General features: G+C 44.9%; 1 protein-coding gene across 4 annotated transcripts in view; it reads right to left on the minus strand.

Moving 5' to 3' along the window:
- Nucleotides 1-13384: 13384 nt before the first annotated feature.
- The window catches only part of LOC140728805 (uncharacterized), a 158977-nt gene continuing 147117 nt past the window's right edge, over nt 13385-25244 (minus strand). For 2 of the 4 annotated variants that reach the window (XM_073047761.1, XM_073047763.1), the window contains exons 5-8: nt 18394-18471; nt 17201-17278; nt 17085-17114; nt 13385-13915 (exon numbers count right to left, since the gene is read on the minus strand). In XM_073047761.1, the coding sequence (XP_072903862.1) occupies nt 13881-13915; nt 17085-17114; nt 17201-17278; nt 18394-18471 (221 nt within the window). In that variant the 3' untranslated portion in view covers nt 13385-13880. The remainder of the gene's footprint in view (nt 13916-17084; nt 17115-17200; nt 17279-18393; nt 18472-25244) is intronic. The other 2 variants (XM_073047762.1, XM_073047764.1) reach the window with 2 other exon arrangements.

Genomic DNA, 25244 nt, shown 5'->3' on the forward strand with positions numbered 1-25244 from the left:
GTTAGAGGTGAAGAGGGAGCATGAAATTAAGTTAAAACAGCTGGAAGCAACTGAAAAGGAGAAAGAAAGAGCTGAAAAGGAGAAGGAAAGAGTTGAAAAGGAGAGGGAGTATGAGGAGAAGGAGAAATAGAGAAAACATGAGCTGGACATGGAGACGTTCAGGCAAGAGCAAAGAGCTCAAGGGCCAGACTGAGAGGAGAGATTTAATGTTAGTCGGGAGTTTAGGTTAGTACCTCCGTTCGAGGAGACGGATGTTGATAGTTATTTCTTGCATTTTGAAAAGGTGGCAGTGAGTCAGAAGTGGCCCAGAGATCAGTGGGTGGTGTTGTTACAAAGTGTGTTAAAAGGGAAGGCACAACGGGCATATGCAGCATTGTCTGTGGAGGAGGAGGAGTCTGAGAATTATGAGGAAGTAAAAGAGGCCATTCTTCGGGCCTACGAATTGGTACCTGAAGCCTATAGACAAAAGTTCAGAAATTTAAAGAAAGTGTGGAATCAGACGTATGCAGAGTTTGCCTATGAGAAGGGTGTGCTCTTGGATTGTTGGTGTGCAGCAGAAATGGTGGAAGAGGATTTTCGGCATTTAAGGGAGTTAATTCTGATTGAGGAATTTAAAGGTTGTGTTTCGGATGATATCCGGATGTATTTGAACGAGAAGCCAAATAAGTCCATATCCGAATTTGCCAGGTTGGCAGATGAATATGCCCTAACCCACAAGACAAAGTTTTCCTCGAATAAGAGTTACCAGAAAGACCATGGGAACTGTAGAGAAAGCCCGCTGGCTGAGGCAGAAATTCAGCCAGGAGCTAGTGGTAAAAATAAGGAGGAAGAAAGGCAAGAGGGGTCCTGGCTTGACCTGTTTTAATTGTGGAAAGGTGGGTCATATTGCATCTAAGTGCTTTGCTCCGAGGAAGGAGACAGGAAAAGGGAAAGCAGCAGTCCCTACAGGATGTATTGTGTTGATCAGTAAATCGATGAGAAAGCCCCAGGTAGATAGAATATGAGAGGGGTGTGAGAAATTTATTTCAGAAGGGACCATGTCTGTGAAAGAGGGAGAAACACCAGTTCCAGTGCGGATCTGGAGAGATACAGGAGCTGAGCAGTCATTGATTCACAGTAAGGTACTAGATTTTGGTCCCGAGACTGGAGAGGTAGCTTTGAGAGGCATAGGAAAAGGGCCAGAAACTGTGCCTTTGCATAGGATCATTATAAATTGTGAGCTGGTATCTGGACCAGTTGAAATAGGGGTGCGATCAGAATTTCCGAGAACTGACGTAGACATCCTTCTGGGTAACGATTTAGCTGGTGGTGAAGTTTGGTCGGCCATGGAGCTGACGAGCCAGCCTGTAAGTGTTGAGGACCCACCCCTAGGTTCCAAGATCTATCCCGCATGCGCGATCACTCGCAGCATGTCGAGAAAGACAGCTGAGAATGAGACCAGTTTAAATGAGTCCTGTGTGGATTTGGCTGAGACGTTTTTACTGACCCTGTACCAAGAGGGGTTAGAGAGTGGTAAAATGGAGAATAGGGAGGTGAAAGAGAGTAAGGGAGAGGAGGTAGACCTACCCTTAGACAGGAGGAAATTTATAGAGGCACGGAGTAAAAATGAGGAACAGATAAGGCTGTTAGAAGGTCCAGGGTTGGACATGGATGATCTGTCTGGCTTGACAGAACTGTTTGAAGAAGTTGAAGAATTTAAATGTGTTACCGATAATGAAATAAGGGCAGTCCTAGATGAAAAGGATGCCATTACCTTGAAGGAGTCTGCTGGGTTGGCAGATGAGGTTGTTTCAGCCCGCAGGGTTGAGTTTACTCCGAAAGTGAGTTGCCCAGAGAGTAACTGGGAGGATCAGGGGAACTTAGAATTTGAAAAGGGGATGGGTATTGAAAGCTTGGAAGAGGCAGATGTCCCGTTTGAGTGTGTTCAAGATGTGGATGTATGTGGTACTGAACCTAGTAATGAAACTCAGGAAAAGTCTGAGGTATTTGAATCAGTTAAAAAGGAATGCAGTCGTTGTGGGTCAGATGGACTTGGTTCAGTGAAGAAAGGGTTAACCTTGGTAGTAGTGGGAAGTGAGAATTCCCAGTTGTTTGTGTTCGAAGGTGTGTTAAAAGTTAGTGAGGAGATAAAAGGTGGTGGTGTGGATATTATTATTGAAGGGAAAGGGAAAAGTGTAGTTCCTAAATTGAATGAAGAAAATTTAAAGTCTGGATTGGTGTCAGAAGCAGTAACCAGGCTGAAGGAACAATGGCTTGTTAACACGGTGCCTGCGAATCAATTACAGTTTGATTTGGAATGCAAAGGTGCCCCACCTGCTAATGTTATTCAAGGGTGTGCTGCGAAGAGGCAGAGTGTGAAATGTTGTTTGGACAAAGAGGGATCGCTTGCAGATTTTAAACTGAAAACCAATAGAATGAAGGGTCCTGAAGATAAAACTAACGACTTGCTTAAAAATAAAGAATTGTGTGGAAATTCAGCAAATGGGCTAAGTTTGGAAAACCTTGTTGATAACACCAACAACACCATGGAAGATTGACTGTTAAGTTTGAAAGTAAAATAAAGATTAGCATTTGCATGAACTTTTGTAATATACACGAAAGCTAAGATCACAACTCTAGTTTCGTTTTGCTGAAGAAAAGGAATAAAAATAGGTGGTTATTAAATTGGAGTCTGATGCTACAGGAATTTATTAAGGTACAAGATATTAAGATATTAAAGGAAGTGACAATGTAATCGCTAACTGTTTAGATGCTGGATTGAATGTATAACTGTATTACTCTATAGTGAAAAAAACTCTTTTGTATTGTGTTAGATTCTGAAATCCTGTAAGACTCTGTATTAATTAATTTTTACCTGTGGCAAAAATCTTTAGAAGGAAGGGGGTGTTATGAAGGTGAAGCAACTCTGAGGGGCCGAAGGGTACAAAGTCGCCCCCTCCTTTTTGAGAATCGCAAGATCACTATTATTTCGGGCCTGAGACCTAGGAAATGAGAGAGAGACACACAGAATACACAACCAGGTGGAATGTGTCCTGACATAAGCGGAATGGAACCACTGATTACTGCCATTGTCTCTTGGAGAAGGAATTGTGTATTGAGTACTGTACTATTCATTGAAACCTCTCAGGGGACAACCAGAGTGGTCTGGTTGAGGGATTGCATCATCCCAACCTGACTGACATCTGAGACCCCGTGAGTGAGGATAAAAGGAGGGTCTGGGGAAACACCCCTTAGACGCACCAGGAGAAACGCTAGAAATCCCGTGACAGCGTTTTATAGCGAAAGCCGGTGGGGGCTCGTGTGCGTCCTCCCTTGCCTGGGTGGCGGGCTCACCACGGAAGAATGGTTTAGCTAAAGGAGAGGTCACAATTGAACGGCCACGACAACAAGAGACCTGACGGATCGAAATCATAAAGGAAGGTTGGAAAAGCCCGTAGCGGTAAATGTTCCCATTCTTTCTTTCTCTCTCTCTCTCTCTCTCTCTCTCTCTCTCTCTCTCTCTCTCTCTCTCTCTCTCTCTCTCTCTCCAACAATTGCAACACAGCGACAACCAAAAAGACGGCAGCTTGTGTGAACTGCAGTGAACTTTATATTTCCATCGGACAATACATTATCCCCTAGACAACGATAGAGCTTATTTCTTATTGATTATTATTATACCAGCACTTTTAGGTTTAGTATTGATGACGGATATTATCTGTATATTTGCATTGATATTATTTTTGTGTATTTTTACTAATAAATACTGTTAAAAATAGTATCATCAGACTTCAACGGACGTCTCTATCTTTGCTGGTAAGTCACCCAGTTACGGGGTTTGTAACAATACTTTCCATTAATTTACCCACCACTGACGTCAAACTGACAGGCCGATAATTGCTAGGTTTACTCTTAGAACCTTTTTTAAACAATGGAACCACATGAGCAATACGCCAATCCTCTGGCACCATCCCAGTTTCTAATGACATTTGACATATTTCTGTCAGAGCCCCTGCTGTTTCTACACTAACCTCCCTCAAGGTCCTAGGGAATATCCTGTCAGGATCTGGAGATTTATCCACTTTTATATTCCTTAAAAGCACCAGTACTTCCTCCTCTTTAATCATCATAGTTTCCATAACTTCCCTACTTGTTTCACTTACCTTACATAATTCAATATCCTTCTCCTTAGTGAATACCGAAGAAAAGAAATTGTTCAAAATCTCCCCCATCTCTTTCGGCTCCACACATAGCTGTCCACTCTGATTCTCTAAGGGACCAATTTTATCCCTCACTATCCTTTTGCTATTAATATAACTGTAGAAACTCTTTGGATTTATTTTCACCTTACTTGCCAAAGCAACCTTGTATCTTCTTTTAGCTTTTCTAATTTCTGTCTTAAGATTCTTCTTACATTCTTTATATCCCTCGAGCACTTCATTTACTCCATGCTGCCTATATTTATTGTAGATATCTCTTTTTTTCCTAACCAAGTTTCCAATATCCCTTGAAAACCATGGCTCTCTCAAACTTTCATCCTTTCCTTTCAACATAACAGGACCATAAAGATTCTGTACCCTCAAAATTTCACCTTTAAATGTCCTCCATTTCTCTATTACACCTTCCCATAAAACAAATTGTCCCAATCCACTCCTTCTAAATCCTTTTGCATCGCCTCAAAGTTAGCCTTTCTCCAATCAAAAATCTCAACCCTGGGTCCAGTCCTATCCTTCTCCATAATTATATTGAAACTAATGGCATTGTGATCACTGGACCCGAAGTGCTCCCCAACACATACCTCCATCACCTGACCTATTTCATTCCCTAACAGTAGATCCAATACTTCCCCTTCTCTAGTTGGTACCTCTATGTATTGCTGCAAAAAAACTATCCTGCACACATTTTATAAACTCCAAACCATCCATCCGTTTTACAGTATGGGCTTCCCAGTCTATGTGTGGAAAATTAAAATCTCCCACAATCACAACCCTGTGCTTACTACAAATATCTACTATCTTCTTATAAATTTGCTCCTCCAATTCTTGCTCCCCATTAGGTGGTCTATAATACAGCCCTATAAGTGTTACTACACCTTTCCCATTCCTCAATTCTACCCAAATAGTCTTCCTAGACGAGTCCTCTAATCTATCCTGCCAGAGCACCACTGTAATATTTTCTCTGACAAGCAACACAGCACCTCCCCCTCTTGTCCCTCCAATTCTATCACACCTGAAGCAACGAAATCCAGGAATATTTAGTTGCCAATCACACCCCTCCTGCAACCATGTTTCAGTAATAGCTACAACATCATATTTCCAGGTATCAATCCATGCTCTAAGCTGATCCACCTTTCTTACAATCCTCCTAGCATTAAAATAAATGCATTTAAGAAATTCTCCACCTCTTCCTCTCTGTTTATCTCTAACAGTACAATGAACTTTACTGTCTTCTTTTTCTTCCTTCTCCCATACATCTGTTCCTACACTCTGGTTCCCCTTGCCCCTCATATCTAGTTTAAATCCACTGGAGCCTCTCTATCAAACCTACCTGCAAGAATATTTGTCCCCCTCCAGTTCAGATGTAAACCATCCCACCGGAACAGGTTCCACCTTCCCTGGAAAACTGCCCAATTATCTATAAATCTGAAGCCCTCTCTCCTGCACCATGTCTTCAGCCACGTGTTGATCTGCACTATCTTACTATTTCTAAACCAACCTGCACGTGGCACTGGTAGCAATCCTGAGATTGCTATCCTGGAGGTCCTGTCCTTTAACTTGGTGCCTAGCTCCCTAAACTCATCTTTCAGGATCTCCTCACTCTTCCTACCCACGTAATTGGACCCTACATGGACCACGACATCTGGCTGCTCACCATCCCTCTTGAGAATATGGAGAACTAAATCCGAGATATCGCGGACCCTGGCACCAGGGAGGCAACAGACCATTCAGGATTCTCGATCTCTTCCACAGAACATCCTATCTGTCCTCATAACTATTGAATCCCCTATCACTACTGCTCTCCTCTTTTCCCTCTTTCCCTTCTGAGCTGAGGGTCCAGTCTCGGTGCCAGAGACGCAACCACTGCAACTTGTCCCTGGTAGGTCGTCCCCACCAACAGTATCCAAAACGGTATGTGGGAACGGCCAAGGGGTGCTCTGCTCTTCCTGTCTATTCCCCTTCCCTCTCCTGACAGTCACCCAACTACCTGTCTCCTGACTCCTAGAGGTGACTATCTCCCTGAAACTCCTGTCTATTTCTGCCTCTGCCTCCCGAATGATCCGAAGTTCATCCAGCTCCAGCTCCAGTTCCCTAACATGGTTTGTCAGGAGCTGCAGCTGGATGCACCTTTTGCAAGTGTAGTCATCAGGGACAGCTGTGCTCGACCTGACTTCCCACATACTGCAAACGGAGCGCTCAACTGCCCTAACTGCTGCCTCCATTACCTACTCCTAATCTAATTAAATTAATTAAAGGAGTTTACCTGGCCTTACCTCACCTGGAGTGAAGCTCGTACTCAGCCTCTGCTCGCTATTTAAATTCTCCTGCTGCCTCACGGGCCGACTTTCACGCGCTTGCGCAGTTTTTCCCCATTCAAACCTCACCTCTGCCTGTTCTTGTCGAAGCCTGATTGAGCCAAAGCCGACCCACTCTGCCTCAATCCACTCCAACGATGGCCACTGTATATGGCAGTCTTTCTTTTTAAACCTTTAGCGCGCTACGTCATGCGCCTGCGCAGTCTAGCCTCTTTGCCGTGATCGGTTAAGAAAAACGCTTCTCTCCGAGCCTCTTTTACCTCTTCCCTCTCCGCCTCTTGCTGCGAATTAAAAAAATCACAGTCCTTTGGTCCACCTCGGTCCAAAGGGTTCCAACGGGCTAAGATACTCTCCACCCTCCTGTCCTTTTCTCCCCCTCCCTTTCTTCCCCAGGGGACCATAACCACACAGAAGCTGATTCAAAGGGTGACTCACTTTCGCGTAGCCTTTCACAAAATTCCGACAGTAATCACAGAACCCGAGGAATAAGCACAGAGTGCTCACAGTCTGGGGTCTTGGCCAAGTGGTAACTGCCTCAATCTTAGCCGGGTCCATAACTACCCCATCCCACGAGACTATGTGCCCATCATAACTAACAGACGTTTGGCAGAACTGGCGCTCGTCCAGGGAAAGTTTTAACCCTTCAGCTTTCAGGCAGCCCAGTACCTTCAGCAGCCTCTTTTCATGTTCTTCCAAGCTGGATCCAAATACCATGAGGTCATCCAGATATACCAACACCTCAAGCAAGTTCATATCCCCCACTGTCTTCTACATGACCCGCTGGAATTTTGCAGGAGCTCCCGAAATGCCCTGGGGCATCCTTTCGAACTGGAGAAATCTCAGGGGACACATAAATGCTGTCTTCTCTTTGTCGACGAAACTCATGGGGATCTGGTCATATCCACTCCTCAAGTCCAGCACACTGAACCATTTTGCACCACTCAGGTAGGCCAGTGCGTCTTCGACCCTCCGGACAGTAAACTGGTCAGGGATGGTTCAGAGTCCTATAGTCCACACACAAACGTATCCTCCTGTTCTTCTTCCAGGCCAGTACTATTGGGGATGCATAGGGGCTTCGGGACTCGGTGATGATCCCAGCTTCCTTCAACTTACACAAAAGCTGCCGAATGTCCTCCACCTCTGCTGGGGCCGGTCGCCACGACCTCTCTCAGAATGGGGTGTCCTTGGTCACCCAGATAGTGTGACACGTGCTCTTGGAACAACCCACATCAAACTCGCCAATGGAAAAGACACCTTCCAGCTTCAACATCTTCTCTACCAGCCTCCTTTTCCAACCCGGCGGCACCGGGGAGTCCCCGAAGTTGAGTGACTCAGCAGTCAACTTTTCTCCCTTTTCTAATAATTTCTCCCCACTGTGCCTCAAGGGGGTGTTAGACATTACCATTACCTGGTATAAATGCGCCAGGGGCATTCCCCGTCTGAAGGTGACCTCCCTCTTCGTAGTATTCCTGACAATAACTGTCCTCCTGCTAGCCTGTACAACTGAAGGCTTCTGTAATTCGGGCATCACCAGTACCCCAGCAGGAAATCCCAACTCCCCCTCGTGGTCTTCCAGAGCGTCCACTGTGACGGGGTCCTGAATTGACCCTATGAACTGTGCTCTTAAAAAGAAAGAGAGAGAGGGTGTCTAACACAGAGACCTTGTGAGAGAGAGAGAGAGAGAGAGAGAGACACGAAGAATGCTTGGAAGGTGATGTTATGGTTTCTCGGCAGCAAGTTTACATTTCCACAAGGACAGTGTCTGCTTGTAAGTTCTGACAGAGAGAGGAGGACGGAGCAGTTTGATGGACAGCTGCTGTTCAGCATGCTGAAGTAAATACCAGGTCAGCTGCTGGACTCGAACACACACGGTTTTGGAGACTGGATGAGCTTATTGTGCCCACAGGAAGGTGGGTTTTTGGAGGATCGATTCGGGGAAATCGATCAGTGGCTCTCGCAGTGTGAAAAGGTGTGACTGGTGGAGAGTTATTCGTGTGTCCAACCCTCACCTGGATTGATAATTCCACGACAAAATAACGGTTCCCTTTGTTTCTTTCTTTTTCAATCTTTTTATTAATATCAGGATGATAAGATTAGTACATAGATAATGGGATTACAAACTTACAAAATTAAAATGAACATAAAAGGATACATAAGCAATAAGTACATTATAGTTGTCTTCTCAAATCATGAATGATACAAATATCATATAAACGAGACAAAAAAAAACTAAGTAATTCATGTTGGAAAAAAAACATTAAAGAGAAAAAGAAAAAAAATATTAATACCCTAAGAAAAACTAAACTAACTATTGAGAGAAAAAAAGGAAGAAGAATTTTTTTTTTAAATGGGCTGTTTATAGTATCTATAAAAAAAATTACAAAATCATCAGTGTCCCCAACTCCGATCCTCTCAACATATATATATATATTTAAATCAAAACCGGAAAAACAAATAGGATTGGAACAGGGTCAAATTACATCATGTGAAAATATTGAATAAATGGCCTCCAAATCTTTTCAAATTTAATAGAAGGGTCATATACGACACTTCTAATTTTCTCCAAATTTAGACATAACATAGTTTGAGAAAACCAATGAAATATGGTAGGGGGATTAATTTCTTTCCAATTCAACAAAATAGATCTTCTAGCCATTAATGTAAGAAATGCAATCATCCAACAAACAGAAGAAGATAAATGGATTGACCCCATCATTGGTAAACCAAAGACTGCAGTAATAGGATGTGGTTGTAAATCAATGTTCAATACCGTAGAAATAATATTGAAAATGTCTTTCCAATATTTTTTCAAAAGCGGACATGACCAAAACATATGAGTTAAAGAAGCTATCTCAGAATGACATCTGTCACATATAGGATTTATATGGGAATAAAAACGAGCCAATTTATCCTTGGACATTTGAGCCCTGTGCACAACTTTAAACTGTATCAATGAACGTTTAGCACATATAGAGGATAAATTAACTAATTGAAGAATTTTATCCCAATTCTCAATAGGGATAATAAAGTTAAGTTCTCTTTCCCAATCATTTTTAATCTTATAAAAGGCATCTGAACGTGTTTTCATAATTATATTGTAAACATTTGATATTACACCTTTCTGAAAAGGATTTAGTTTTAACAATTTCTCCAAAATACCTGAAGAATCAAGATTTGGAAAGGTAGGAAGTACAGTGTTTAAGAAATTCCTAATCTGTAAATATCTAAAAAAAATGAGATCTGGGCAAATTATATTTATTAGATAATTGTTCAAAAGACATAAAACAATTATCCAAAAATAGATCAGAAAATCGTAGTATTCCTTTAGTCTTCCAAGCTGAATAAGCTTGGTCCATAATAGAAGGATGAAAAAAGAAATTGGATACAATAGGAATAGTTAAAACAAATTGATTCAACCCAAAAAATTTCCGAAATTGAAACCATATACATAAAGTGTGTTTGACTATCGGATTGTCAATTCATTTATGCAATTTAGAAAGAGCAAAGGGAAGAGAAGTCCCTAAAATAGAACCCAATGAAAATCCTTGTACAGATTTAGTTTCCAGATTTACTCAATGAGGACTAGGAGATAAATCCCAATCCCTTAACCAATATTTCAAATATCGAATATTAATTGCCCAATAATAAACTCTAAAATTAAACAATGCCAATCCACCTTCCTTCCTTGCCTTCTGTAAATATCTTTTACCTAATCTAGGATTTTTGTTCTGCCATATATATGAGGAAATTTTTGAATCAACATTGTCAAAAAAAGATTTTGGAATAAAAATTGGTACCGCTTGAAATATATATAAGAACTTGGGTAAAATAATCATCTTAATAGCATTAATCCGACCTATCAGAGATAAAGACAATGGTGACCATTTAGTGAACAAACAGTTAATCTGATCAATTAAGGGTAAAAAATTAACCTTGAATAACTCCTTATGATTTTATTATCATTATACGCAGATGACTTGTTATTATATTTTTCTGATCCTGAGAAATCCATTCCTGCAGTTATATCATTGTTGGCTCAGTTTAGTAATTTTTCCGGGTATAAATTGAATCTTAATAAGAGTGAATTGTTCCCCTTAAATAGACAGGTTTCAATTTATGGAAATTTACCTTTTAAATTAGTTAATGACTTTTTTTTATATACTTAGGGATTAAAATTACAACGGTCCCCTTTGTTGTGGTCACAGTCGGTGACTTGGAAAGGATTTTGGAGGACAACGGGAAGATCGACGGCACCAGCTCACCTGAGACCAACACACCTCTCTCTCTCTCTCCAACTCTACTCATCTAAATACCATGAACTGAACTGAACTTTCTTCATCAATGTAAGACTGTATCCAGTCACCCCAGGTTTGAAAAGCCTGGGTTTTTTCCTATTTCCACACTTATATATACCTATAATCAATGCTAACCTGTTTGATATATCTGCATTTATATTACCGTATTGCGTAGTTACTAATAAACACTATTAGTCGATAGCAATCCCAGACTCCGAAGAGTTTTCCATTTCTGCTGGTTCTTTAACCCATCACGGGGTACGTGACACCACTAAGAGGGAACACTCAGGCACTCGTAAGGCACGCCCCCTCCATCTTTTGTTGAGCTGTTCAGAGAGGTACGGGAAGAAGAGAATGCGGTGGGGACGCGGGAGGACTCGTCAGCAGGGTACAGTCCTCGGTAGTGGTCCCCCGCGGTGAAGTGACCACGGATACCCCGGAGAGCGGTAGAGGAGATTGCGGCGGAGTTGAGAATGGAGATACGTTGGCTGTTATCAGCGGGTGTGACCCCCCCCCCCCCCCATATGATGGATCTGATGGTGGGGGTGGATTCCCTAAGGGGTTCCCTCAGGCACTCCGGGAAATCTGGGTGTCCCCATCACTCTCGCTATTTCCCTGGGCCGTACTACCATTGGCTTGGACTGGGTGAGCCACACAGTGAGTGCGTCGTTTAAATTCAGTGTCTGGCCTAATGCAGTCACGCACTTCCTCGAAAGCAGCTGGAAACCCCGGGTGCACAGACAATGTCCCCAGAAAGCTCTCGCCCGCCTTCTCCTTGCAGGCCCCCATCATCCTCCTCACAAGAGGGGTGTTGGTCCCCACCCGAATTGAAACGCAGCCCATCTCAACAGGGTCCAGACAAACTAGCACCATAGAATCAAGGACCTCAGACACTCCCACATCAGCCTCCGAGAACTCCCGTTTCACTGACAGATAACTGTCATATGGATAATCACCAGCACTGATACCCCACACCTCCAGTGCCCTGAATGGGGTCAAGGGTAAATGCTTCAGATACCGGTTGTAAAACGAACGGTACAACAACGTGACCTGCGACCCAGTGTCGAGTATCGCTTTAGCATAAATACCCTCTATTCGAATCGACACACTGGAGCATGGACCCAGTCACCCCTCAGGAATTGGGCCTTTCGCTTTCGGGGGTTCCTTGGTACATTGCTGGGAACGTGTTCCCCCAGAGACACCAGGCCGTTCCCTCACTGGGTCTCCTCTAAGTTTTCCCAACGACTCTCCCTGCTGAGGTACCCGAGGGCTCCCTCTCCTTCTGGCTTGACACCTGCTGCCAGCAGCCCTCCGCATTGTTCATCCCCTTGGGGAATCCACCCCACCATCAGCTCCATCATTTGGAGGGGGTCACACCCGCTGTTAGCAGCCGACGTATCTCCATTCTCAACTCTGCCACAAACTCCTCTACCGCTCTCCGGAGTAGGCTATTTGTGGTCACTTCACCACAGGGGACTACTACTGAGGACTGTACCCTGCTGACAGAGTCCTCCCACGTCTCCACTGCGTTCTCCTCTTCCAGTACCTCTCTGATCAGCTCAACAAAAGATGGGGAGTCGGAGACCCCACACAATACGGTCATGGGATTGGGCGCCCCTGGCTATCTGGTCCATTCTTAACTGATCCACCTCAGCCGCCTGAATGACCCCTCTGCACTGCAAGCAATTTAGCTGCCTCTCTAGCCGAAAAATAAAAGCAGAAAGCTTCTCCCCCTTCTCCTGACGCATGTTCTGAAACCCCACCATGAGCTCCACTGGGCTTCTAGTTGGGCCAAAAGCATTGTCCAGTGCTTGCAGAAAATTGACAGCTGTCGCTACGGGATATTTCAACCTGACAGCACTCACAATGTCAGCCGCCCACCCAGTCAAACTTTCAACCTATCTCTGTCGCTTTACGTCATCAGAGCACTGCCACTCATCTAGCAACTGAGAGGTCCGCTCTGCCCAAGTCTCATACTCCTCCTCCCCCCCCCTTAGGGGTGGGTGTTATTCCAGAGAATAGGTGGAGCCCACCATAGTTGGGACTTTGAATCCAATTTTTCCATTTATTCATCAGAGAAGTAAGGGCGGATACTACCTCAGAATTCTCACTCTTCACCGGGGGACACGCACTAATTAGACATTCCAAATCCGACCACTCTTTCCCCTCACTCCTCAGAAAGGAGAGAACCCTGTCAGAAAGGAGAGAAATCTCCGCCCCACCCCCAGCTTCACCACCTCACCGCTGGTCTGCATTAAAACAAGAGCTGCGCCAGCCATTTTATCAAATCTTCGCCCACCATTGCAACTTCAACAGCACTTAACAGGTGAATGAACAATTCATCAGGAGTACAAATATTTGCCCCACTGGTTCATCGCTCAGGGTAATCACACGGCATCCAACGGAATCTATCCCGGATGAGCACCCACAATTGTAACTCTCGCTTCAGCTGGTGGCTAAATATAGGGGGTGATAGCCTCCGGTCCCGCCAAACTTAAGAAATCTCGTTTGGGAGGATGCTGCGTGATGTGTCCCCTGTTACAAATCAGTACCCTGAAATAACAAACAGTGCACAATATGCGATTAAATGGTCAAGCTTTATCATTCTTACTTTGACTATATGGTTAGTAAAGAAAACAAAAAAGGGAAAGGGCCCAATCTTATGAAACAGTCTATTGTGCAATGTTGGAGCTCACTGATAAACCAATTGTCCACCATCGACCTCCTCCGATCATCGATGTCCTTCGGACACTCGCTCCAAGTCCACCCCGTCCGGCGGTCTACCAACTCTCTCCATTCGCGTCTTCTCTCCTCATCTCTTCCAGGCAAAAAAAAAAACCAAAAATCTCTCTTCCAGAGTCACAAGAAAGAACAACAGCATTCCAAACCATTATCTCTAGTCATAACCCAAACATTGCTGCTACAGAGAAACCATTACATTATCAGTGAAACCCTACAGCATGTTACAACTGTATTTCAGAAGCATAGACATGTCAGGAGTGAGTGCAGTCTCTCCTGGACCGAGGATGGAAATGGTGCAGCCTCCTCCTCCTGGGTTCAGTCCTCCTTGCCGATTACTGTTTCTTCACCACCTCCGCATAGATCACCTCTGAAACACAAAACTCAGACATTAGTTCAGACAGTGAGGGGAGCTTACCCCGACACCAGACCCAGGAGCATCCAGGGACGCAGGTCAATTACGCCATCAGGATGAGGGTCACTGTGACAAGGTCCAAGTCCAGGTGAATTTATTATCAAAGAATGTTTTTGTCACCACACACTTCCTGAACTCATATCCCAGGTTCTTACTTTTCTGCGTGCATTTACAGAGAAAAAATAAATACTATGGAATTTATTAAAAATTCAACATAGAGACTATCAAACATCCAATATCCAAAAGGAGACAAACAGTGCAAATAAAAAAGAAATGATATTGGGAACATGAGTTGCAGAGTGTTTGAAAGTGAGGTGCTCCCAGTGAGAGTGTGGTGAACAGCGATAACACCCCTTATGATATCTCACACTTTCCTCCAAGTTAACAGATGAGGAGCGTTTAATGTTTCCTATAGTGGAGAGTCTCGGACCAGAGGGCCAGAGATGTCTCCTTAGATCAGAGATGAGGAGGAATTCCTTTAGCCACAGGATGGTGAATCTGTGGAATTCATTGCCACAGACGGCTGCGGAGACCATGAAGCTGGGTATGTTTAATGCAGAGATTGGTAAGTCCGTGATCACTAAAGTGGTTAATGGTTACGGGGAGAAGGCAGAAGAATAGGGTTCAGGAAAGTAAAAGCCAAATCAGACATGGCTGGCAGGTGGAGCAGACTTGATGGGCTGAGTGGCCTAATTCTGCTTCTATGTCTTACAGAAAATTATGAGCGATATAGACATGGGAGATAGGCAGTCTTTCTCTCTGAAAATGTCAAATACTCGAGGAGAAAGATTGAAGATGAGAGGGAAAGGTTTAAAAGAGATATATGAAGCAAGGTTTTTTTTACAGAATGGTGGGTGCTTGGAACACATTGCTTGCGGTGCTGGTGCAGGCAGGTATGAAAGTGGTGTTTTAGTTTCTGCCTTCAACCCTCTCCCCTACCTACCCACCTTGCCCTTCACCTATCACCTGCCAGCTTGTACTTCTCCCCTCCCCACCCTTCTTGTTCTGGCTTCATCCCCCTTCCTAGCCAGTCTTGATGAAGGGTCTCAGCCCGAAACATCGACTGTGTATTCATTTCCAGAGATGCTGCCTGACCTGTTGAGTTGCTCCAGCTTTTTGTGCGTGATGCTCTGGATCTCCAGCATCTGCAGAATCTCCTGTGTTTCTGATTCACCGGGGTGTGGCCCAGAGTGTTTCAGTTGCTCCAGCTTTTTGTGTGTGTTGGCCTGGATTTCCGGCATCCCCCACCTCCGATTCCTCCCAGGAATAAAAGGATTCGGACCTCGGGCGGGCAAATGGGCTCATGGTTGGAACATACATTACGGCCCAAAGGGAATTCCTGAGGCACTGCCTCTGGTGAGGACAGCTGTACCCGTGATGGAACAGGCTGAACTATTCCTTCAAACTATGGACTCACTTTCAGGAACTCTTCATCTCATGTTCTTGATATTTATTGCTTATTATTTTATTAGTTTTCCTTTTTATTTGCATTATATTGTCTTTTGCTCTTCGGTTGTTTGTCCATCCTGCTGGGTGCAATCTCTCATTGATTCTATCGTGTTTCTTTGGATTTACTGTGAATGCCTGAAGAAAATGAACCTCAGGGTTATACGTGGTCACAGATGTACTTTCATAATAAATTTACTCTCTCTGTAGCCTCTTGCATTCCTGTGCACAGGAAAATGTCCGACTGTTGGGCCAGGAGTTTCTCTATCCACCACCCTCTGTCCCCCAGGTTGGTGTCTCACTGGATTGGAGTCATGAGGGCCAGTGACCCACCACTCCCCTCCCCACTCAACCTCTGGTTTGGAGGTTGCTGCGATTCCCAAGTTAGGAGCCTGGAGCTCAGGGTCCCTCAAGGCAGAGGTTGATAGATTTTTGATTGGTCAGGCATGAAGGAATATGGGGGGAGGGTGGTGGAAGGCAGGAGATTGAGGCCAAGAAAAAAGTTTGATCAGCTGTGCTGAAGTGGGGGAGCATAAACAATGGGCCAAATGGCCTGATTCTACTCCTATATCTTGTGGTCTCTGTGAATACTGGAAGATTGATGACTGAAGATTGAAGACTGAAGGTTGAAGACTGAAGTTGGCCTGCCCAGAAGTTAAGGCCCAGGGTTGGCATATCTAGAAATCCAAGACCTGATGTCTGTGAGCCCACTGGCAGCTGAAGGCCCGGAGGTGGTCTATCCCAGGGTTGGAAGCCTGACGGTGTGGGGGGGTGGGGTGAGAGGGAGGAAAGGGCTTGTTTGCAGTGCTTGTTTCTTTCATGGTTGTTGTTCTCTTGTTGTTTGTGTTGTTCTGCTGAACATTGTGGGTGTGCGATGTTAGTGCCAGAATGTGTGGTGACACTTGTGGGCTGCCCCCGGCACATCCTTGTGTTGTGTTGGTTCTTTACGCAAATGACACATCTCACTGTCTGTTTCGATGTATGGGTGATAAATACATGAATCTGAGTCGGAGACTGGCCAGGCCTCTCTGATGAACAGGAAACTCAAAGGGCCTGTGCAGTCAGCTCACCATTCCCTAGTCCTGTCTCGTACACCACTGTCTCCCAGCTAGTGTCCTCACCTGTGCAACAAGAGCATACAAAGTATGCTTCCCTCCCCTTCTTCCACCTCCCCTTCCCCTTTTCTCCATCTCCCACACCTCCTCCTCATTCCTCCTCCCTCAATTTCCCCCTTCCCCCTCACCCTGTCCCTCCGTTCTTCACTCTGTCTCCCCCTCCCTTAACTATCCCCCTTCCCACCTATCCCTCTCCGTCTCTCCCTCCATTCACCCCACTCTCACCCTTCATCTCCCTTCCCCTCTTTGTCCCTCTCCCTCTCCCACTCCCCATCTGTCTTTCCGTCACCCCTTCTGTCTCTCCTTCTCCCCTTGTCCTCACTCTCTTTTATCGCCTTTCCCCTCCCTCACCTTCTCTCCCCTTTCCCCTCTCCCTCTCTTTCGTTCTCCCTCCCCTCTCCTCTCCCACTCTTCACTGCTTCTCCAATCCTTCCCTCCAGTCACAGTGAGGTGGACTGCAGGATCCAGCGGCAGCCAGACACACACCCTGTGAATGGAAAGGACGGGTGAATGGAGCAGTTGAAGGAGATCATTTTCAAGAATACCTTGAGAGAAAGCCTCACCTGGAGGTCCAGCTTCCTGCTTCTGCCCACCTGGAATTGAAGAAGAACTTTCTGTTAGTCAGCAGGATGACCTCAAAGTGATCCAAGAAATGGTGAAAGGTAAGCGGAGACTGTACCTTGATCTTCAGCTTGTGGTTTGCTTGCCTTCTCATCTCTAATCAAAATAGTGGCATAAGTGCAGGAATCTGGCTGCTCTGTAAGGAGAGGGATTCGTCTGAATCGACAGCAAATCAAAGTCAGGAGTTGCAGTGTTATGTTGAAGCTGTATAAGGCATTGGTGAGGCCCAGTTTGGAGTATTGTGTGCAGATTTGGTCACCAAACTACAGAAAAGATATGAATAAGATTGAAAGTGCAGAGTGCAGAGAAAGTTTACAAGGATTCTGCCAGAACTTGGTGACCTGAGTTATAGGGAAAGATTAAAGAGGTTGAGGCTTCATTCCCTGGAGTGTAGGGGAATGAAGGGAGATTTCATAGAGGGATGGGAAATTATGAGGGGTAGTAATAAGATAAATGCAAGCAGGCTTTTTCCACTGAGGTTGGGTGAGAAAACCCACCGAGGGGGCACAGTCCTAAGGTGCTTGGAAGTAGGTACAGAGGAAATGTCAGGGGTAAGTTTTCACAGACAGAAAGCGGTGGGTGTGTGGAATGCACTGCCAGCGAAGGTGTTAGAGGTGGATACAGTAGGGTCTTTTAAGAGACTCTTAGATAGGTACATGGAGCTTAGAAAAATAGAGGGTATGCTGTAGGGAAATTCTAGGCAGTTTCTAGAGTAGGTTACATGGTCGGCACAACACTGTGGGCTGAAGGGCCTGTAATGTGCTGTAGATTTCTATGTTTCTATGAGACTAGAACTAGAGGTCATAGGTTAAGTGTAAAGGTAAAATGTTAAAAGAAAACATAAGACCGTAAAACACAGGAGCAGAATTAGGCCATTCAGCCCATCGAGTCTACTCCACCATTCTATCATGGTTGATTTATTTTCCCTCTCAACCCCATTCTCCTGCCTTCTCCCCATAATCTTTCACACCCTGACTAATTAAGACCCTATCAACATCTGCTTTAAATAAACCCAGTAACTTGGCTTCCACATCCGTCTGTGGCAATGAATTCCTCACCACCCTCTGGCTAAAGAAATTCCTCCTCATCTCTGTTCTATAACGACATCCCTCCATTCTGAGGCTGTATCCTCTGGTCCTAGACTTCCCCACTTTCGGAAACATGCTCTCCAATTCCGCTCTATCTAGGTTTTCAATATTCGATGGTCAGCAGGCAGTCTGAGAAATGATGAACGGTAAATGGAGATTGTACCTTGATCTTCAGTTTGAGGTTTTCTTGCCTTCCCAGGTTCTGTCAGAATGCTGGCATAAGTGAAGGAATCTGACTGCTCTGTAAGGAGGAGAGTGATTAGTCCGAATCGACTAATGTCTGAAAGCAAGAAATGTTACAACACCTCGCAGCTCACATTTATATGGAGCTTTAAACTACCTACAGACTGTACAAGACCTTGGAGAGTGGTGTCCACAGGTACACAGTGTTGTCAAAAGAGTTTTGTACGATAGCCTTCATAAATCAAAGTACTGAGTCAGGTGTACAGGTGTACCTAATAAAGTGGCCACTGAGTGTAAATATGATATTCTCAATCACTGACTCATATCTGTTTCAGCACCTTTAAGAAAATTGAAAGGTTCTGTCGATCGTCTGGTTAAGTTCTGAATACAAACTAGATAAAATTCCTCAGCAAATGAGGCACTGATGTTGACCTCTCTCACTGCGATTGAAGAGAACGCTGTCGTACTCACTGCCGTTGTCTTGTGCTGTCACAAAACACAGGATGGTCACAGGACAGAAGGAAGTTTGGCCCTTTGAGTTTATTCTGGGTCCTCGTTCCATGGGACTTGCTTTTCCCCTGTGAATTAGCTGAAATGTTCAGGCTGTTTGTTTCTGTAGGCCTTACACATCTGAGTCTAAAACCTCTCCAGAGTAACACACTCAAATGCTAAAGGAACTCAGCAGGTCAGGCAGCATCTATGGAGGGGAATGAAGGTTTCATCCTGAAACATCAAACGTTTATTCCTCTCCAGAGATGCTGCCTCTTCTAAGAGGATCACAACCTTGTCATAGGGTTCGGAGGCCCGTGTGCCTCAATGACTCGGAAAGCTATGTTGGCTGGAGTTTAGGTTTTATGCTTTGGCTCTTGGTAGGGTCAGCCATGCCAAACAGGTCAAAGGGCAGAGGCCGGTCTGAGAGAGGTCCACTGATTCTCCAGTTTTGGGGTTCAGCTCAGGGCTAACAACCCTGACTGGTCAATCAAATCTGTTATGGAAACAGCAGTGAAGAATCCTTCTACATCTGAGTGCGATGGTATTTCTGAGTCTCTACTTGGGACTTGCGTGACTGACAGTTGTGAAAGCTACCGATATGATGAAGTAGGCCAGAGATGGAGGACCGCCATTGCTGCCCGAAACCTCAGTGGTGTAACAGACAGGAGAGTCGATAGGTGCTGAGTTCCTGAATTGAACTGAACTGAATTGACATTATTACTTACATCCTTCATATACATGAGGAGTAAAAATCTTTATGTTACGTCTCCATCCAAATGAACAATGAGCAATTTATAGTAATTTATAATAATATTATGTACAACAGAATAGTCAATATAACAAAGAAACACAATTGTATCAGAGCCTGTTGGTCCTGGCTTTTATGCTGCGGTACCAATTCCCGGATGGTAACAGCTGGAACAGAGATGTCGTGATGGGAGATTTTAATTTCCCAAATATCAATTGGCATCTCGTAGACCAAGGTGTTTAGATGGGGTGGGGTTTGTTAGGTGTGTTCAGGAAGGTTTCTTGACACTAGAGGAGGGGCTGTACTTGATCTGGTACTGGGAAATGAACCTGGTCAGCTGTCAGATCTCTCAGTGGGAGAGCATTTTGGAGATAGTGATCACAATTCTATCTCCTTCACAATAGCATTGGAGAGGGATAGGAACAGACAAGTTAGGAAAGCATTTAATTTGAGTAATGGAAAATATGAGGCTAGCAGGCAGGAACTTGGAAGCTTAAATTGGGAACAAATATTCTTAGGGAAATGTACAGAAGAAATGTGGCAAATGTTCAGGGGATATTTGTGTAGAATTCTCTATAGGTACGTTCCAATGAGACAGGAAAGTTATGGTAGGGTACATGAACCATGGTGTACAAAGGCTGTAATAAATCTAGTCAAGAAGAAAAGAAAAGCTTACAATAGGTTCAAAGAGCTAGGTAATGTTAGAGATCTAGAAGATTATAAGACTAACAGGAAGGAGCTTAAGAAAGAAATTAGGAGAGCCAGAAGGGGCCATGAGATGGCCTAGGTGGGCAGAATTAAGGAAAACCCCAAGGCATTCTACAAGTATGTGAAGAGCAAGAGGATAAGACGTGAAAGAATAGGATCTATCAAACATGACAGTGGGAAAGTGTGAATGGAATCACAGGAAATAGCAGGAGTACTTAATACGTTACTTCGGTATTCACTATGAAAAAGGATCTTGGTGATTGTAGTGCTAACTTGCAGCAGACTGAAAAGCTTGAGCATGTAGATATTAAGAAAGAGGATGTGCTGGAGCTTTTGGAAAGCATCAAGTTGGATAAGTCGCTGGTCCTGGAAGAGATGTACCCAAGGCTACTGTGGGAGACAAGGGAGGAGATTGCTGAGCCTCTGGCAATGATCTTTGCATCATCAATGGGGACAGGAGAGGTTCTGGAGGATTGTAAGGTTGCAGATGTTGTTCCTTTATTCAAGAAAGGGAATAGAGATAGCACAGGAAATTATAGATCAGTGTGTCCTACCTCAGTGAGTCTTACCTCAGTGGTTTATGAACATTTGGAGAGGTATAATATGATTAGGAACAGTCCACATGGCTTTGTCAAGGGCAGGCCGTGCCTTAAGAGCTTGATGGAATTTTTTGAGGATGTGACTACATACATTGATGAAGGAAGTGCAGTAGATGTAGTGTATATGGATTTCAGAAAGGCATTTGATAAGGTACCCCGTGCAAGGCTTATTGAGAAAGTAAGGAGGCATTGCTTTGTGGATCGAGAACTGGTTTGCCCACAGAAGGCAAAGTGTGGTTGCACACTGGTCATATTCTGTATGGAGGTCGGTCACCAGTGGAGTGCCTCAGGGATCTGTTCTGGGACCCTTACTCTTCATGATTTTTATAAATAACCTCGATGAGGATGTGGAGGGATGGGTTAGTAAGTTTGCTGATGACACAAAGGTTGGAGGTGTTGTGAATAGTGTGGAGGGCTGTCAGAGGTTGCAGCGGGACATTGATAGGATGCAAAGCTGGGCTGCAAAGTTGCAGATGAAGTTCAACCCAGATAAGTGTGAAGTGGTTCATTTTGGTAGGTCAAATATGATGGCAGAATATAGTATTAGTGGTAAGACTTTTGGCAGTGTGGAGGATCAGAGGGATCTTGGGTCTGAGTCCATAGGACGCTCAAAGCAGCTGCGCAGGTTGACTCTGTGGTTAAGAAGGCATACAGTGTATTGGCCTTCATCAAATGTGGAGATGAATTTAGGAGCTGAGAGGTAATGTTGCAGCTATATAGGACCCTGGTCAGACCCCACTTGGAGTACTGTGCTCAGTTCTGGTCACCACACTACAGGAAGAATGTGGAAGCCATGGAAAGGGTGCAGAGGAGATTTACAAGGATGTTGCCTGGATTGGGGAGCATGCCTTATGAGAATAGGTTGAGTGAACTCAGCCTTTTCTCCTTGGAGCAAATGAGGGTGAGAGGTGACCTGATAGAGGTGTACAAGATGAGAGGCATTGATCATATGGATAGTCAGAGGCTTTTTCCCGGGGCTGAAATGGTTGCCATGAGAGGACACAGGTTTAAGGTGCTGGGGAGTAGGTACAGAGGAGATGTCAGGAGTAAGTTTCTTTCTCAGAGAGTGGTGAGTGCGTGGAATGGGCTGCCAGCAACGGTGGTGGAGGCGGATATGATAGGGTCTTTTAAGAGAGTTTTGGATAGGTACATGGAGCTTAGAAAGTTAGAAGCCTAGTAATTTCTAAGGTAGGGACATGTTCAGCACAGCTTTATGGACCGAAGGGCCTGTATTGTGCTGGCTGTAGGTTTTCTATGTTTCTTATCTACTGACTCACTTTCAAGGACTCTTCATCTCGTTTTCTCGATACTTATTGCTTATTTATTTACTATAATTATTTCTTTCATTTTGCATTTGGACAGCCTGTTGTCTTTACACACTGATTGTTTGCCTTGTTGGTGTGGTCTTTCATTGATTCTATTATTGTTATTTGATTTATTGAGTATGCCGGCAGGAAAATGGATCTTAGGGTTGTATATGGTGACAGATGTGTACTTTGATAATGAATGTGTGCCTGCTCGGTGGTGTGAGGGTCCCAAAGTGGCAACACGACTGAATCTGTCCTGCAGAGCTCTGTGGTAACCTCCTCCCGAGGTGTGAGGGTCCCAAAGTGGCAATACGACTGAATCTGTCCTGCAGAGCTCTGTGGGGAGCCGTAGAGTGCTGGGTGTCTCGGTTTCTTCAGCACCTGTATTTACTGATTGTTGCCTTAACGAGTGTCCTTAACTGAATTGACTTTATTACATGAGGACTAAAAATCTTTATGTTACGTCTCCATCGAAATGTGCAATTTATAATAATTTATAATAAATAGTAAGTAGAGCGGACGGTCAATATCATATAGAAATACAATTGTATCAGCATGAATTAATCAGTCTGATGGCTGGTGGAAGAAGCTGTCCTGGAGCCTGTTCGTCCTGGCTTTAATGCTGTGGTACCATTTCCTGGATGGTAGCAGCTTGAACAGTTTGTGGTTGGGATGACTCAGGTCTCCAATGATCCTTTGGGCCCTTTTTACACACCTGTCTTTGTAAATGTCCTGAATAGTAGGAAGTTCACATCTACATATCTGCTGGGCTGTCCGCACCACTCTCTGCAGAGTCCTGCGATTGAGGGAAGTACAGTTCCCATACCGGGCAGTGATGCGGCCAGTCAGGATGCTCTCAGTTGTGCCCCAATAGAAAGTTCTTAGGATTTGGGGGCCCATACCAAACTTCTTCATCTGTCTGAGGTGAAAGAGGCACTGTTGTGCCTTTTTCACCACACAGCCAGTATGTACAGACAACGTGAGATCCTCAGTGATGTTTATGCCGAGGAACTTAAAGCTGTTCACTCTCTCAAACCCAGATCCATTGATGTCAATAGGGTTGAGCCTGTCTCCATTCCTCCTGTGATCCACAACCAGCTCCTTTGTTTTTGCGACGTTGAGGGAGAGGTTGTTTTCTTGACACCTCTGTGTCAGGGTGGTGACTTCCTCTCTGTAGGCTGCCTCGTTATTATTTGAGATGATCAGTGTAGTGTTGTCAGCAAAATTAATTACAGATTGGAGCTGTGGGTGGCGACACAGTCATGGGTACACAGAGAGTAAAGGAGGGGACGTAGTACACAGCCCTGAGGGGCACCTGTGTTGAGGGTCAGAGGGACAGAGTTGAGGGAGCCCACTCTCATCACCTGCTGGCAATCTGACAGTAAGTCCAGGATCCAGCTGCACAAGGCAGGGTGAAGGCCGAGGTCTCTAGGCTCCTTGTCAAGCCTGGTGGTGGGGGGGTGGGATTCTGGTGTTGAATGCTGAACTGTAATCCAAGAACAGCATTCTCACATAAGCATCCTTCTTCTCCAGATGTGTAAGGACAGTGTGTAGAGCTGTGGCTATTGAATCATCAGTTGATTGGTTGTGTCGGTGGGTGAATCGTAGGGGGTCCAGTGTGGGTGGTAGCATGCTGCAGATGTTGTCCTTGACCAGCCTCTCAAAGCATTTGCTTATTACTGAGGTGAGTGCAACAGGACGCCAGTTGTTCAGACATGTTACCTTGGCCTTGTGTTTTCTGTTTAATCTGGTCAAGTTAATTGTGACTGGCACGGGTTTTCTGCTTTCCATGATTATTGAAAGGGGACTCTCATTTAGTGCTGAGTGGAGCGCTTGTGTTTGTGGAGAATGATTAGTCTCACAGTGTCGCTCGATCGTCTCTCTGATACTCTGTCGGTATTCCTATGTCTAATCCCTTGTTTCCGTCTCTTCATGGGAGCACCTGGGTTCAGTCATACCGGCGTTCACCATGACGGAGTCTGCCATTCCTCCACTCCGGTGTTCAGTTGTCGTCAGTGTTCACCATGACAGAATCTGCTGTTCCTCCACTCCTGGGTTGAGTCATCGTCAGCACTCACTGTGACAGAGTCTGCCATTCGCTCACTCCTGGGTTCAGTTGTCGTCAGTGCTCACCATGACGGAGTCCAAAGTTCCTCTGCTCCTGTGTTCAGTTGTCGTCATCACTCACAATGACGGAGTCTGCCGTTCCTCCACTCCTGGGTTGAATTGTGCCGGTGCTCACCGTGACAACGAGACAGTCAGACTCCTGGTGGCAATGGCCACGATCTGGCATGGCTTTCAAATGATGGTTACTTCCCACTGACATGCAGCCTCGAAAAGTTATTGACGCTCAACTGTCAATCGTCTACTGAGTCTAGTGTGCATTCTGATCAGAAGGGACAGCAGATCACAGTCACCCTTCAGAGAGAGAGAGATTCTTATATCCATTACTCTCACTCTCCTGAGAGCATCAGAATGGGAATGCAAGGGAATGAAAGGGTTACCGTATGAGGAACGTCCGGCAGCTCTTGGGCTGTATTCCGTCGAGTTCAGGAGAATGAGGAGGATCTCATAGAAACATTCCGAATGTCAAAAGGCCTGAACAGATTAGATATGGCAAAGTTATTTCCCATGGTAGGGGAGTCCAGGACAAGAGAGCACAACTTCAGGAATGAAGGACGTCCATTTAGAACAGAGTTGAGGAGAAATTACTTTAGTCAGAGGGTGGTAAATCTGTGGTATTTGTTACCACAGTCAGGTGTGGAAGCCAAGTCATTGGGTGTATTTAAGACAGAGATAGATAGGTTAGTGATTAGCCAGGGCATCAAACGGAATGGGGGAGAAGGCAGGGGAGTGGGGATGACTGGAAGAATTGGATCAGCCCATGATTGAATGGCAGAGCAGACTTGATGGGCCAAATGGCCTATTTGTGCTCCTATAGCTTATGGTGGTTAAGTGGTTAAGTTAGAAACATTGA

This window comes from Hemitrygon akajei, chromosome 6 (assembly GCF_048418815.1).
Source record: "Hemitrygon akajei chromosome 6, sHemAka1.3, whole genome shotgun sequence".
In the NCBI taxonomy this organism is placed as follows: domain Eukaryota; kingdom Metazoa; phylum Chordata; class Chondrichthyes; order Myliobatiformes; family Dasyatidae; genus Hemitrygon; species Hemitrygon akajei.